Source organism: Pelodiscus sinensis, chromosome 26 (genome assembly GCF_052426305.1).
Source record: "Pelodiscus sinensis isolate ZL-2025 chromosome 26, ASM5242630v1, whole genome shotgun sequence".
Lineage (NCBI taxonomy): Eukaryota > Metazoa > Chordata > Testudines > Trionychidae > Pelodiscus > Pelodiscus sinensis.
Genome location: NC_143077.1, coordinates 2,326,761 through 2,343,078, shown reverse-complemented (window position 1 = coordinate 2,343,078; position 16,318 = coordinate 2,326,761). Strand labels below are relative to the sequence as shown.

Below are 16,318 nucleotides of genomic sequence, written 5' to 3'. Positions count from 1 at the left end.
AATAAAATGAATAAAAAAAAAAAAACAATCCCCCCCCCCCCACTTGCAGAACATTTCACAGCATTAACCTTACACCCCAAACGTTATACAGTGGTTACACTTGTTAACATTTATTTTTGCTGACACAGCCGCAAAATTAGAAGATGTTTGCAAAATACAGCGGCTCCAAACAAACTTGTCATGGGATGCAGAAGAGCCTACACATGCACAGGGTGAGACTCAGAGGCTGAGTGCTAAATTTCAGAGACTGCTTTATTATTTGGATTTGTCAAATGACTCCTTTAGACTAGGAGTTCAGCCTGGTACTGGCTCTTAGCTACTCCTCACTGCTATTCCCCCAGGCTTTGAGCAGAATAAAGGAAGAGGACGTCTCTCGACACTGTGCTTCTCTTGCAAGAGTCACACTCCTGGGTCTTGTACCTGAAGCCTAAAACATTCGGGAAATCCCTCTGGCTCTATGGTGAGCCAGGAGCCTTCCTTAAAGGCTCTGACTTAAGCTGACCTCTTGCTTTGCACTAGTCTCCAGCACACAAAATACCAAAATCTCGCTCTACAGCGACCAGCACTCCAGATGAACAAGAGGGAGGCAGGCGGAGAAGTGCCCGGCAGGGTAGTTTGGGTTTTCAGAACGGCAGTCCTACAAGTTAAGTAATCTTCCCTAAAGATACCTTGGAGGATTCTCACTTTCGGAGAGCCAGCAGCCTGGGAGATGTCCCAAAGGACACAGAGTGGCAGACTGAAAGAACAGAAACAAATGCCAAGGGTTTTTCTCTCTCTTTAAAAACAAACAGCGTGTAGGGAAAAGTGATGCCCCCCAAGCCCTATCGCGCCAACTTGTGTAAAGCCAAGTCTACGCTGGCAGGTTACTGTGCTGTAAGTCAGCCTGCGCACTACAACGCACGTGGTGCCCACATGGGCCAGGCGCTTGGTGCGCACTAGCTCCGCAGGCGGCGCACTCTCGTTAAACCACCTTGACGAGAGGCGGCGCTCTGGATCCAGCGCTGGGGCGTAGTTCTGCGTCCTGGCTGGCCTCCGGCGCCCTTCCCACAATGCCTGTTCTGGCCTCTCTAGTCATCGGTTTGAACTCTACAGCCCTGCTCAGGTGACCAACCCTCAGGCCCGCCCTTTGCGTTCCTTTGGAAAGCTGAAAGGCCCCTTCCTGTTTGCTTGGCAACACGTGGCCATCTCAGCACCTCTCTCCAGCTGGCCATGCCTGCACCCCGGGCTGCCAGCGTGGAGCCAGGTCGAGGGACAGGACCTGCCAGGTCCCAGCTGTGCTCCAGCCGCAGGCACGACGCTACCGACGGGCACATCTCGCGGTGCACGACCGACGGGTCATGGCCGGGCCACACGGCAGTGCAGGGTCACAAAGAAGGACCCTGTCACAAACCGCCACGCTGGCGCCGCGCCCACGAGCTGCCGGCACTACAAAGAGCCAGATAAGACCCTTGGAGGTGGCCCCCCCTCCGCTCCGAAGACCCTGTGGGCCCCTCAGGGGGTAGCCGGCAGCTGACGGAGACAGGAGGAGGAAGTTGTGGCCGAGCGTGCTGGGGGCAGGGGGACCCGGAGCCAGAGGAGCCGGTCCGTATCCCGGCGAGGCGCCTGGCGAGCAGCTGGGTCTCAGGCAGCGCTCAAGCCGCTGGCCAGGAGCGGGAGGGGCACCGAAAGGAGGCGGGTTTGGCGTGAAGGCTGCCACCAGCGGAGGGTCGATCTGGCGGCAGACAGAGGGTCGATCCAATCTCTGACGTCTTGGTCACCTGCCCACAGACCCCATCCCCACGCAGCCGTGGTGGCCTTTGCCCCCGAAGGCCGAGACTCCCTCACCGCCGCGGGGGTGGGAAGAGGACCCGTCACCGCACAAAAACAAGCCACGTCTGGTCCCGGGCGGAACCCGCAGCCGCGTGGAAAACCCTCCTCTGCTTCCCTGCGCAAAAGGCCTTCCAGGGTGAACACAGCCTATGGCAACGAGGGGCCCTCGCTCCCCCATTCACCCCTGAGAACCCCCGCCCTGGTGGACATGCGGAGCAGCTTCTGCCCATGGGGGGCCCAGGCAGCCTCCCCAGCTACACCCCCAATGCAGCCTCTGACAGAAGCAGCACTGGCGGGAGGGGGGGGATAGGCAGCACTGAGGAGCCGGTGCTGGGGCAACCGGATTTTAAGCCAGCTGCCCGCAGCACCAGCTCCCGCTCCCCTCTCCCTTGCTCCAAGGGGCGTGGAGCACGAGCAGTCGCCAAGATTAATTGATCATCTTAGATTAACAGATAAGCCTAACAGCCTCCTCCCTAACGTCACTAACGCACACGCCTGTCCTCGAGCCGGCCGCCCAGCCTCAGGATCCCTCGCTCTAACCCATGCAGAGGATGGGGATGGAAGGTGCAGCCGAGAGCCAAGGTCCCGCAGCAGCAGCCTCACTCGGCCATCGCTGCTGAACGAAACCTGAGTGGGCGGGGCTGCCTGGCTCGGGCAGCTCCGCCCCCCAGCTGCAAGTCACGGAACAGCCTCAGAGATCCCTAGGGTATGGCAGGCTTTGCAGCGTGAGAGCTGGCAGTCGCAGAGAAGGAGCTCTCCCTTTGGGGGCCCTGGCTGGCCGTGGGAACAGGCGACAAAGCCCCCCCCCCAAGCAGGCGACACAGCCCCCCCCCCCCAGCAGGTGCCACTGGCTGGCAGGCCATGCCACGGGTTATGCTGAACAGCCGGACGTGCTCCCTGCAGCAGACCCAGGCTCTTCCTTTCCATCGAGTGCGTCTGGCACTAAGCGCACGGCCTCAGCCGGGACATGCAGCTCTTCATTAGCCACCCGCTCCATGAGCTACCCTGCTCATCGCGGTCGTTCTGGAACTTGGCAGGTTACGTCTCCTTTCCCCATCAGCCACAGCGAGGGCATTCTCCTGGCACGCAGATGGCGCCAAACCCACGGCGGTGCGGGCAGGCGGGGTAGCCAAGGAGGGAAGCAAGGGAGGATACAGAAAACGCGTCGCTTCCTCTCTGCTCCGATGTACCAGGAGAAGGGAGGAGGAAGAGAAAGAGAGGGGAAGCTCGGAGAGGAGTTTGCCTGGCCCCTGTCCAAATGAAGGAGGATGAGGCAAGAAGAACCCAGAACAGCCCACGACTTCTGCTGGAGCACGGGCTCGAAACAGTCAGTCGTGTCCCTTGGGTGCCAGCCAAGCCCTGACTTGCTTCACATGAACGAAGTGGAGGATGAGCTTCAGTTTAATGATTTCTTGCTGGTTGACCTGCTAGCCCCTTTGCGAGTTTGCATGGAGCACGGAGCACAGGGCCCTCCCACCCCCCCCCCCCCAACAGGGACTTGTCATCTCAACTTCTCAAGATGGGGAAGCAGCAATTCTCAAGTTCTAGCCCAGCAGCGAGGCGTAAGCTGGCAGCTTATCACAGGCTCTGGTCAGTAGGAGACAAGACAATGATCCCACGCAGGGTACAAGGAAGTCGTCCTACAGCCTTCTCAGAGTCCAACGCCCGAATTCCCGCTCAAGGAATTCTTAGAGCTCGGTAACAAACGTATTAGCCAGAGGCTGATAAACTCCCGCAGGAGTCTCGCAGGCAACGAGAAATCGGCTTTCAAATCCTGGATCTTTAAGAGAAAGCGCGTGGCAGGGATGTTAGAATTCAGCTGCTAGAGCGAAGGGGCCCTGCTTCCATTTAGTCTGCCCTCCCATCACGCGGGGTACCGGGATAGGCCCTCGCACAATCCCAGCGCAGCAGTAGACTGTCGCCACACTACAGTGATTAATGAACTTCTGAGAGTGAAGAGCTATGAGAAGCCAGGCAGGTGACATGGATAATAAACAAGGCGAACAGACGTAAGGGTCCACAGGAATCAGACGGAGGAGACCGATTGGGTCGGTGAATCTTCGTCCCTGCCAGTAGAATGGTGTCCCACGACACATTTTCTATCCCAGTTTTAGACAGCCCAAGCAACATTTCCCCCAAAGCAGTGGTGGAAGTCTATTTCACACCCTAATAAATCTCACTTTTAGGAATATTCCCCCTAAAAATGTCCTGTCCTTCAAGTTTTGGAAAACGCGAGAGTAAGGAATGGAAGGAAGAGAAGGTCTCTACGACTTCTTCCTGCATCTTATGGAGGATTTTTTGGAGATCGATAACCCTTTCAAAATATACTGCTTGAATCAGTCCACCATAGAGAATGGAAGAATGTGTATATATGCATATATCAGAGGAGCAATACACTGGCTACATGCAAGTCCATTAAGACTCAGTCCAAAACAACTCCGAGGTTTAGGAATTGGAGAATCACGTGGTTCCATTGCTGGAAAAAGGTTTTGAGGAGGTTAAGCAACATGGGAAAGGGCAGCTGAGGACTGCCTGGGTAAAGCTAAAACATTTTAAAATAGCTATGACAAGTAAATGTCTATTTTCATAACTCTGGAAGAATCAGACATCAGCTCAGGACTGGCAACACCACCATCTGAGGAGGAACTGAAGAACTGAAAAGTCTCCAGTCTCTTTACCTGCTAGCCAGGCTTACCTGTACACACATGGCATTGGGGCAGAAATAGTACGAGCAGGCATTACCGCATTATAATTGACTTTGTTACTTTCCAAAGAACACAGTTATGCACTTTCTTCACTGGCCGGGACATCATGTTAACACAATTCCAGCAAGAACAGGTTTTAAAACACTGCTCTCTAGAAAGGACCTACCCTGGTTTCAATTCTTAGTACTAACAGGCGATTCGGAGCTCACCAGCTCCCAAAGGAGTCAATGAGAATTTTGTGTTGACTAGACAGGATGCTTAAAGAACTGACATTTTCGAGAGATCTATCGTTCTGACAGCGAGTTCGTGTTTGTACGGCACTTTGTACAGCACACTCGGGCCTGTGTTGCCTGAGCATTTTCCCCACCTCCTGCATAATTTACTCTTCACAACGCTCTTACAATGATCTCCATTCGACCCAAGATGAGGAACAGAGAGGTTAAGTGACACAGCCATGACCACAGAGTGGAAGTGTCAGAGGCAGGATTAGAACTAATGAGTTCCTGACTCCCAGTCAACCACACACAATGAACTTAAATAAGCCACTAGGACAGCCGTGGCCAACCCGTGGCTCACAAGCTGCATGTGGCTCTTCCCCTCTCCCCCTCCAAAAGTGTGATTTGCAAAGCCACTCCTGCGCCCCCCCCCCCCAAGGGCCCATGGCCCTCCCCAGCCCACCTGCGCTTACTGGGTCAGCGATTCAAAATGGCACCCAAGATGGCGGCCATTGACCAGAGCCTGATAAGACCAAAAGGCCTAAGCTTGCTTGTTTGCTCCTTAAAGGGGCAGCCTTTCCCCCACCCCACTTTTTTTTCGGCTTGACAACTCTGGTGCAGCTCTTCGCATTTTTTCCGCTGCTGTTTCGGCTGTCTTCATAAACGGGTTGGCCACCCCTGCACTAGAACTTAGTTTTAGTGGGACTTCTGGTTGCTTTTTAAATCCCCTTTAGTCCTCTCTATTGACTCCAGTACTCAGCCTGGTTACGTGCAAGGAACCCCTTGTTTCAGCTATTGAGGGGAAGCAGTAAAGCAACTTTTGGTTTAGAACAATCTCTAAAAATCATTTGTGCTTCTAGTGACCCTAAGGAACTCAAAGCGCTTTAAGATGTAATTTGGGCCACACACTAGCTAACTGAACTAGGTGAGTACAGCAATACCCATTTCATAGATGGACGTAACTAAGCTAAAGAAGTTAAGAGTAAGATATTATATACTTAAAGATTTGATTCTTTATACAACAACAAATGCCATAGGTTTCTTCAGGTTAACACTAGAAGACTTAAAAAAAAAAAAAACACCCTATTTTTTTTTAATTGACCATTCCTGCAATTGACTTTTGCCATGTCTTTCAGGGTGGACAACGAAGTCGTCCATTTCACTCCTATTTCTAGTAAATTTCACCTTTTAATTCTGTTATATTAGACTTATTATGTGCAGTATTTGGGTTAAAAATGACAGGGAAATTTTTTCTGGTAGTGTTTCTATTGGACATTTTAAAATAGGAATATCTATGATAAGCATTTACATAACCTGCTATTTAAAAAAAACCTTAAATTATGGGCAATATTTAATTCAGTACGGTCTCTTTTTTACTTGCCTAAGCCTGCAAAGTGAATCTGTAGCCACAAATGGAACCCAGAGTCTCGTTCTGCTGTCCTTAATAGGACACGATGTGTGTCTCAAATAAATAAATGAAGTTGAAATAATTAATGTTATTCTTTCCTCTTCTGTTCCCACTATGCCTCCTTCCCTGAGTTCCCTTAGGTCCATCATACACAATACATTACGTACAGATCATTGGTACAACACACCATGACAGATCCTCTGGAGACCTTCTGAAATACTGCCAAACCATACACTAGCTAAGGTGACAATTATGGGTGCATGTCAGCTCCACACTCCAAAAGCCTTTTACCATTTTAAGGTACAGGCAGTCCCCGGGTTACATGGATCCGACTTACATCGGATCCCTACTTACAAACGGGGTGAGGCAACCCCGCACTAGCTGCTTCCCCCCAGCAGACCAGGGAGACGCGAAGCTAGCGCCCCCCCCCCAGACCAGGGAGACGCGGAGCGGCTTTTCTCAGCAGACACTTCAGCTTGAGAATAAAGGACTGAGGGAAGTGAGATGTGGGAGAATAAAACTGAGCTCTGGAGAAATGTTTGGCTAGAGTTTCCCCTACAATATGTACCAGTTCCGACTTACATACAAATTCAACTTAAGAACAAACCTACAGTCCCTATCTTGTACATAAGCCGGGGACTGCCTGTACTTGTTGGGTCCATACAGTCACTGCTTTTCTATCTTTACAAATACAATAAAAATACAAGATTTAACCTTCTCCTGCGAATAAGACCACAAATAGTTCGCATCTTTTAGACAACTGCACGTCGATGTTAAGATTAGAAGCAAAAGCACAGACCCACTGATTGTAAAACATTTTCTTACCATCCTTCATTCCTTCAAGAACAAGGTAATTGCAGGGATTCGATACCTATTTGAAATGTAAAGAGTAAGAAGAGAGTTTCCCCCATCAGCTCTTGCAATGAAGCAAGAAGAAAGAATAAACGGAAATAATCCTCCCGGTAAGGGAGCAAATTTAATTGTTGATTACAAGATTAATCAAGAACCCATAAATATTTTGCACAGTGAACGAGTCAAGCTGGATAAGATCCCATGTTTTAGCAAATATTTGTGTGACATTTAATCACTTCAATTCTTTCCATAATTGTATATGGTAAAGCATTACAGGAGGCGAAGCCACTATAACCACCCTGCTCCGTCCTTCTTGTCTTTGTAAGGGAGATAACCCAATGCGTTCACTGAACTAATTCAGCAATATGTAAGGCCTTGTGCATAATAGACTCACATGCATCCTGGAAACCTGTTTAGCCACATCCAATGCTTGTGTTCAGTCATTATCTGTAATCTGCCTGGAGAGGACCACACTCGAGCAATTTCACTTGTGTTTGACCAGGGCGCTGTTTTGAAGCAGCAGTTTACAAACCAGCTTTACACCAAATTTAGCTGTTTTGGAAAAAAGCTCTCAGCATTTGATTTTGTAACCAAGAGTAAACATTTACAGACAATTTATAACCTCTTGAAATAACCCTGACTGTAGGAAAACTAGTGGGTCCTTTCTGTACCATTAGCATCTCGAAATATACAGTACTTATAGCATGGGGGCAGAGAGAGAAATATAATGATCAGTATTCACACATCACCTCAACAGGACAAAGATATTAGTCAATTACCCAAATACACAAACTGGTGCAAATATATTTGCCATGGTTAACCATGTATCACTTGTGGTGAATGAGGAATTCACAATCTCATCATACACAGGGTAGGTCTACATTGTGTTTGCAAAAATCCACCAGGGAATGGTGAAGCACAAACAATATCGTACGCACTATTTGGGGAACTTGTGCCTTTTCAAAGGTTCAGTAAATAATGCATGAGGAAAGAGAACACGCTATAAAGGAAATTTTCAGCAGGCCTTGACCCAGCTAGAATCCCAAAATACCGAAGAACTATTTTTCCTCTACAGCTGGAATTATGATTTGAACCCAATATATTGATATACTGTACTGTAACAGCTTCCTCTTTAAACAGATCTCCAGCATACACCTCGTACAAGGCACTTGACCACCACAAAGGACTAAATTATCGGTGGCCAAGCCAGACAGAGGAGTTCACAAAAGCCTTTTCCATGTTGAGGCGCTAGTGGCACGATGCAAGCACTAGCACGCACACGCTGTGGTATTTAGTCGTAGGGCTGCCCGAGAATTAAGGAGAAACAATGGCACGGCACGGAAGAGTTTGGAGAGACAGAGGCAGAGACCTTCATGGATTCGTTAGCCCAGGGACCGTCTCCAGCAGTGCTAATGTGACATGGTGCATTTCACCAAGAGGCACATTCAAGCCAGCGGCCCTGAGGAGCTCCGGTTACTGCAGCTGGTGGTCCCAGTCCAGTCTCAAGTAGGCCTGGGAATGCACCAGGTACCATCGTCCCTAGACTGGCCACGTCTGCAGAGCCACCAAGGACTGGGTGAGCACGTGAGCCGGGGCTCAGGGTTGAGGAAGAGCACGGACTCGGCAGCTACCTGCAACGTGCCTGTTGTACTTCATCCACTAGGGTTACTAGGCAGGATTTTCATAACCATCTAAGCCAGAGGTGGGCATTGAGCGCCCAGCTGTGAGTGGCCAGGATTAGCCCCTGGCGGGCCGCAGGACGGTTTACTTGTGCGCCCATGGGTACAGCTGCTTGCAGCTCCCATAGGCTGCAGAGCAAACACATAAAGCAAAGACATTGTAATTATCAATAAAAACTGAATATATATTAGAGAGCCAGGGTGAAAGTAACTTATAGGTACTGTCATATTACACCCCCCTCAGGGCAGGGGATGGGGCAGTGATACAACAGCACTTGTAAGAAGTTTAAGTGTGGGGGGCTCAAAGTAGGAAGTGGGGATGTTGGGGTGCAGGAGTCGGGAGCACCGGATTACTGTCACCTCTCTTAGTCCTGTGTGGGAGAGTCTGTCTCTAAGAGCAAGGAACTCCTGTGTGGTGACCCTAACTTGGACACAGTCCCTCTTCATGCCTTGAAAACTCCGCTCCAAGGACACTGTCTGGTTCAGATCCTTTTCTCTTATGATTGATCAAGGCACATTTCCTTACTTACGTTACTATCCACGTCTTTGTTTATTAACCCCGAAGAAATGACAATGCTCCATTATTTATGCTGCTCTTTTACTGCTTGGATTTTCCCCAGCTTTGAGAGAGAAAGCAGGCTAGTCAGTTTCACTGTGTGGACTGTTTCTACTCAGTCACTGGTCCCTACTCTCAGGCACTAGCACTTGGCTGCTTTGGTTGGGGTCACGCCGCGTCAGGGGAAAGTTCTGTCTTTTCTACTGGTCTCAGGCCCAGCACATCCCCCCCATCACACCCACCGAGCCCACGCAGTACCAGGAGAGCACACTGCCTTCTATTTGCCTCATGCATCATCAGCAAAACTGGAAAATCAGCTCCGCCTGCAAAATCCATGGGACACGAGCAAGGGCGGCCCGTGGGCCTAGGCAGACGAGGCGGTTGCCTAGGGCGCCACTGTCCCAGGGTGCCCGATGATTATGTCACGGCCATTGATGGCCATGCAGGCGGGGACACCGATCACGCCTTCCGCGTGGGGCGCCAGCTGCCACAGCCCACCTCGGGGCGCTGCTGCACAAGAGGCACAAGCCACCCAGCTTGGTTCTTCCAGATCGTAGGCTGAATTTTCAGTGATGGCACGTGGAGGCGGGGGAGAAGGGAGAATTGTTCTGACGTGTGACTGAGGCAATTTGATCTGAAAATCGTTGAGATAATAAATACAGAATCCCCAGTGTTCCTTTTACAGCCACTTCCTATTACCACATTTTGATTTTGAACATTAATCAGTATTTGCCACGTTAAAAATTAACCGTTCCCCAAAATCATGCATGATTGATCAATTATACAACTAGTGTTTTTCAGAGCTCGGTTCAGGAGATGAATTATTCCAAGCCCAGCCAATTTCTTAACCTGTAGCACTGGGAATACTATGATTTAGTTTTATTGCAATTTCTCCAAAGGTCAGAACTCCTGTCGTACTCAACTGTTAGAAGTAACACACAGCAGCACATCCTAGGCAATTCTCCAGATGACAGTGACCTTTTGCAGTAAGAAGCCTGGGCAATATAGGGGCTTTCTTTTTTGAAGACAGAGACTGCTCACTGACTTGGGGATTAACAGAAGAAATTAGAACCTTCATAAACATGCCCCTTAGAACAAGGGTTACAGCTTGGCGTTCCCAAGGAAAATATCCTAGCCAGCTAAGTTCATCGCAATTCTGCAAGCACTTATTCTAATTGGAACAAAAAAACAGACTATGTAGTACTTTAAAGACTAACAAGATGGTTTATTAGATGATGAGCTTTCGAGGGCCAGACCCACTTCTTCAGATCAAGTAGTGGAAGAATTTTCTTCCACTATTTGATGTGAGGAAGAGGGTCTGGCCCTCGAAAGCTCATCACCTAATAAACCATCTTGTTAGTCTTTAAAGTGCTACATAGTCCTGTTTTTTGTTCCAGCTACACGAGACTAACATGGCTACATTTCTATCACTATTCTTCTAATTGGTAACACCACCAGCAGCCTGGCCCGTATTCCCGTTTGAGAGTCAAAATATCGGCAAAGACGACACCCTGTGCATATGGTTCCGCAGAGGCTTTCCCAAACTGCAGCGCAGTTCGAATGCCACCAGTCTGGGCAGGGCTCCTTCCTGGACAGCAGTCCATGTACAGTGGGATGGGGCTGGAAGGGCTGGAGCAGAGCATAGCACCCTGGCCAAGAAACTGGGAACACACCCAGCTGCCAAGAGGCTCTGAAGTGGGGGAGAGAAAGGCGACTAATCTCAGTGGCCTGAAAATGAACAAATGGGCCAAGATTAAAAAGCCGACATGCAAGATGGAGCCCAAGTGGAGTTCCAGGAATGGTGCCTGGGCGGCCTCCACTCCTTCCTCCAACTGCAAGGAAAGGGAACATCCTGGATCTGACTGAGACATCATCTGTGCTCCTTGATGCCCTTGCACCCTCGCTCCTTTCACATGGCCTCCTGCTCATCGGGGTCTAAATTGTTTTTCAAGCCGTTCATATCCCTCCTCTCCATGTTGACGAATGCACCCAGTGCCCCGTGAGAACAAGCCGGGGGGCGGGGGGGGGGGGAACTTGAACCCCAGAACAATCGGGAGCAGATTTTGGTAAATGGCATAGCTTGAAATTCTGGAGAAAGGGGACTGGGACATCACCAAGGACCAGAGACGATGTCTTGATCAAGCCAGGGCCACACTGCTGCTGGATACATCTGAACGTGCCAGGAGCGGTCTATCCCTGCAGAGTGCTGCTGCTATCACCACTCACCCAGACCCCCCCCCCCCCCCCCACTTCCAGAAAACACACACGACCTGTGGTAGAAATGGAGCCGGGTTAGTCTGGTGTAGCTGAAACAAAAACCAGGACTATGTAGCACTTTAAAGACTAACAAGATAGTTTATTAGCTCATCACCTAATAAACCATCTTGTTAGTCTTTAAAGTGCTACATAGTCCTGGTTTTTGTTTCAACACGACCTGTGGTTTGACAATCTAAATGCTGCTCAGGACTTTACTGTTTCTACTCTGCTGTTTAGATACATTTTATCTTCTGCCCTCTCTCTATTTCCCCTCTCATATGTCTTCTATTGAAACTAAAAAATACCCTGTCCCCTTAGTAAGCCAGGGCACTATCTCCTTCCTCTTTTCTATAGTCACTTGTGTCTTCCAGCTCCATATTTGAACGGGGGGTAGGGGGGGAATGAATTCCAGCCCTTTTCACGATTAAGTATCTTGCATAACAACTAGTACTGTATGTATTTGACCACCTGAAAAAATCACACGTTGCCATCCCGCACTACTTGTGAATGCAGGCTAAGTGCACAATACGTTCAGGCTACTAAATATTAATCTTCCATTAAAAGTTAAACACAGATAACTGGTCTGGTGCCACATTTGATTATTTTTAAAATGACTGATGCTAGCTTTGTATGTGGGCCTCATGCCGTTCTCGTGTACTCTGGCACCGGGGGCCGGCACGGTATCAAAACATACAAGTACCCTACCTCCGGCGCACGAGAGCGCAAGATGCTGCTATGTTTTGATCCCCTGCTGGCTGACAACAGCGATCAGGTAGGCAGAGTGAAAGGATAACACAATAACGCCTGGGATCCTGAAGAAACGGAGCCCCCCGGGCGTGTTGCGTCTGGCTGTTTGGCAGAGGAGTAGGAATTTTACCAGAACTGCAGCCTTTGTTTTGAGGACAGCAGCATCAGAACCAAAAGGAGTGCTTAAAAAAAAAGTGTATTTGTAAAAGGTAGGTTGCATCAAGGACTTATCAACCTTATATTATCCCATTCTCCTTTCATTTCCCCCTTTGTTCAACTCTAAGAACATGCTGAATGCCTACAGCTTTACTAAGTAACAAATCCAGGAAATTAATACTCTGCATCATTAAACCTGTGTTTTATATATTGGCATTTTTGATGTATTAAGATTTGCTCCAAGTTTATCATCAGTCATGGCAAAAGACAGGATAAATAAAATCTATTCCATTGATTCTATAGCTCTCGGTAAACTAGGTCACAGATTACACTGCAATGTTTGCAAAGCAGCCAGGTTTTACGCACAAACCGTAGGCATTAAGCCAAAGTCTACCCTCAGTTACAGCCCTGTCACCGCACTGATATAACCAAGCCCGTGCAGGTCTAAACCAAAGCCAGAATTTGGTCTTCATTTCCAGGGAAAAAGGCATCAACCTTCCTGCCTCAGCTAGATGCCAGAGAGATTTACAGAGGACCCAGAAATTTGCAGGAGAGACCTGTTAGGTCACATCCAGTCTAGCCCCTAGGCTAGTGCACACTTGATCGCTGTCTAGTGTTTTAGCCTTTCCATGTTTTAAAGATCTGACGTGACCAGGCTTCCATTCCTCGCCCCCCCGGGAAACTCTCCCACAGCGTTACCCATCCTTCCCAGCCAGCCGGTAGGAAGTTTTTCCAAATAGCCAACCTGCAATTTCCCTTGGCAGAATTTCTTCGCATTGCTCCTGGTCACACCTATCCCGCTACCCCAGCACAGCTCCTCAGCTGCGTGCGCAGAAATGCAGGCACAAGTGCCTTGTGTCCTGCCTTCGGGGCTGCGTAAAAAGACACCCCATTTCCAGGGGCATCGCGCATCTGCCTAACCTGGGAGAGAGTGTGGGGGAGAAGCGAGGGTGGCAAGGGTAGGGCTGGAAAGCCTGGCGGATAACGGGAGCAGGCAGAGAGGCTCAGACAAACAAGGAGAAGAGGCAGGGAGGCTGGTGGAATAATGGAGGAGAGAGGAAGGGGTCAACAAGGGCACAGTGGGAGTGGCAGAGGGGTCCCTAGAGAAGCGTAGCCTGGCACAGGAGGGATACGGGGCGGGATGAAGGGTAACAGGGGACCAGGGTAGGAGGTGGCAGGGGGTACCAGGGATGGCAGAGAGGGGGGTACCAGGGATGGGGGTAACAAAAGGGGAGTTACCATCAGGGATGGGGATGGTGGGGGGTCACCGCCAGGGAAGGGGAGGCACTGGGGATGGGGGCAGCGAGGGGGGCGTACACCGGGGATGGGGGCAGCGAGGGGGCGTACACCAGGGAGGGGGGCAGCGAGGGGGGCGGACACCAGGGAGGGGGGCGGCGAGGGGGGCGGACACCAGGGATGGGGGGCGGCGAGGGGGCGGACACCAGGGATGGGGGGCGGCGAGGGGGGCGGACACCAGGGAGGGGGGCGGCGAGGGGGGCGTACACCAGGGATGGGGGGCGGCGAGGGGGGCGGACACCAGGAATGGGGGGCGGCGAGGGGGCGGACACCAGGGATGGGGGGCGGCGAGGGGGGCGGACACCAGGGATGGGGGGTGGCGGGGGGTCACCGCCGGGGAAGGGGGCGCGGGGGGTTCACAGCAGCCGCGGGGGGTCTTTACCTCCTTGATCTTGAGGCGGCGGGCGCGGGTCTCGGGCTCCTGGGCGCCGCGCCGGCCCAGCACCGGGTGTCGGAGGCCGCGGCGGAAGGCGGCGTAGTCGAAGCGCGGCGCGGCGGGGGCCGAGGCCGGCGGGGCGCCCCCCGGGCTGGGCGCGGCGGGGCTGGCGGGGCGCGGGGCGGGCGCGGGGGCGCGGCGGGGCAGCAGCAGGCGGCGCAGGCGGGAGGCGTCGGGCAGCAGCAGCAGCGCCCCGAAGCTGAGCGTCAGCAGCCCCGACAGCAGCAGCAGCGCCAGGAACTTGCGCGGCAGCCGCAGCCCCGCGGGCCCGCCCGGCGCCCGGCGCAGCAGCATGGGCCCGGCCGGGGGCGCGCGGGGGGCGGCGGCTCCGGGCCCCCCCGCGGGCAGCGCCAGGGCGGGGGGGCGGGGGCGCTCAGGCCGCCGCATCGCCGCGGGGGGGGCGGCTCGTGCCCCCGGCCGGGCAGGAGCCGCCTCCGCTCGCCGGGCTGGGGCCGCCCGTCCGGCCGCCGCTCGTCCCTCGCCGGGCGCTGGCAGCTCCGCGCGTCGCCCTCCTGCCTGCGGGGAGAGAGGCGCAACTCTCAGCGCCCCGCGGCTCCGACCCGCCCCGTGGCGAGCAGCGAGTGGCTGGCGGCGAACCCCTCCCGCCTCGGCGCCCCGCGTCTCGGACCCCCCGCCAGAAGCGCCCTGCCCCCCCTGCAGTAACTGCCCCGCCCCCCCGCAGTAACTGCCCTATCGCCCCTACCCCCCGCCAGAAGCGACCTGCCCCCCCTGCAGTAACTGCCCCGCCCCCCTGCAGTAACTGCCCTATCGCCCCTACCCCCGCCAGAAGCGACCTGCCCCCCCTGCAGTAACTGCCCCGCCCCCCCTGCAGTAACTGCCCTATCGCCCCTACCCCCCGCCAGAAGCGACCTGCCCCCCCTGCAGTAACTGCCCCGCCCCCCTGCAGTAACTGCCCTATCGCCCCTACCCCCCGCCAGAAGCGCCCCGCCCCCCTGCAGTAACTGCCCTATCGCCCCTACCCCAGCCAGAAGCGACCTGCCCCCCCTGCAGTAACTGCCCCGCCCCCCTGCAGTAACTGCCCTATCGCCCCTACCCCCCGCCAGAAGCGCCCTGCCCCCCCTGCAGTAACTGCCCTATCGCCCCTACCCCCCGCCAGAAGCGACCTGCCCCCCCGCAGTAACTGCCCTATCGCCCCTACCCCCAGCCAGAAGCGACCTGCCCCCCCCTGCAGTAACTGCCCTATCGCCCCTACCCCCCGCCAGAAGCGACCTGCCCCCCCTGCAGTAACTGCCCTATCGCCCCTACCCCCAGCCAGAAGCGACCTGCCCCCCCTGCAGTAACTGCCCTATCGCCCCTACCCCCCGCCAGAAGCGACCTGCCCCCCGCAGTAACTGCCCTATCGCCCCTACCCCCCGCCAGAAGCGACCTGCCCCCCCTGCAGTAACTGCCCTATCGCCCCTACCCCCCGCCAGAAGCGACCTGCCCCCCCTGCAGTAACTGCCCTATCGCCCCTACCCCCCGCCAGAAGCGACCTGCCCCCCCGCAGTAACTGCCCTATCGCCCCTACCCCCAGCCAGAAGCGACCTGCCCCCCCTGCAGTAACTGCCCTATCGCCCCTACCCCCAGCCAGAAGCGACCTGCCCCCCCTGCAGTAACTGCCCTATCGCCCCTACCCCCAGCCAGAAGCGACCTGCCCCCCCTGCAGTAACTGCCCTATCGCCCCTACCCCCCGCCAGAAGCGACCTGCCCCCCCTGCAGTAACTGCCCTATTACCCCCCCCCCCGCCCCTACCCCCCGCCACAAATGACGTGCCCCCCCCACTTGCAGTCACTGCCCTGTTGCCCCTCCACCCCCGCAAATGCATGAACATCTCACCCCGCCCGCGCGCCACACACAGCGGCTGCGGCTGCTTCCACCGCGGCTCTGCTCTCACTGCGACAGCTCGCCGGTTGGCCCCGCCCCCAGGCCGCGCCCCCCGTGCAAGCCCCGCCCTGACCACCCTCCCTCCGGCCACGCCCCCTCGTCTCAATGGCTGCCGCGGCAGCCCAACCCACCCTGGGGGAGTGGGAGGAGGGGGCATCGGCCAATGGCAGCCAAGCGTTCCCCTGACTCCGCCCCGCCCGCTCCCTCACTTGCGATTGGGTCTTTGGTGGAGCCTGCCCTGGCGATTGGCTACGCTAGGCTCAGGTAGGCGGGTCGCGCCTCCCGGTTGTTTACCACAGAACCCGGCTCGAGCTGGGGG

General features: G+C 53.9%; 1 protein-coding gene across 1 annotated transcript in view; it reads right to left on the bottom strand.

Annotated features, from left to right (window-relative positions):
* MAN1C1 (mannosidase alpha class 1C member 1) overlaps positions 1 to 16,057 on the bottom strand; it is a 72,662-nt gene extending 56,605 nt beyond the window's left edge. Inside the window, exons 1-2 of the mRNA XM_075908919.2 lie at positions 15,952 to 16,057; positions 14,062 to 14,631 (exon numbers count right to left, since the gene is read on the bottom strand). Of these exons, the coding sequence (XP_075765034.2) occupies positions 14,062 to 14,502 (441 nt within the window). The 5' untranslated portion in view covers positions 14,503 to 14,631; positions 15,952 to 16,057. The remainder of the gene's footprint in view (positions 1 to 14,061; positions 14,632 to 15,951) is intronic.
* Between the last annotated feature and the right edge of the window lie 261 nt (positions 16,058 to 16,318).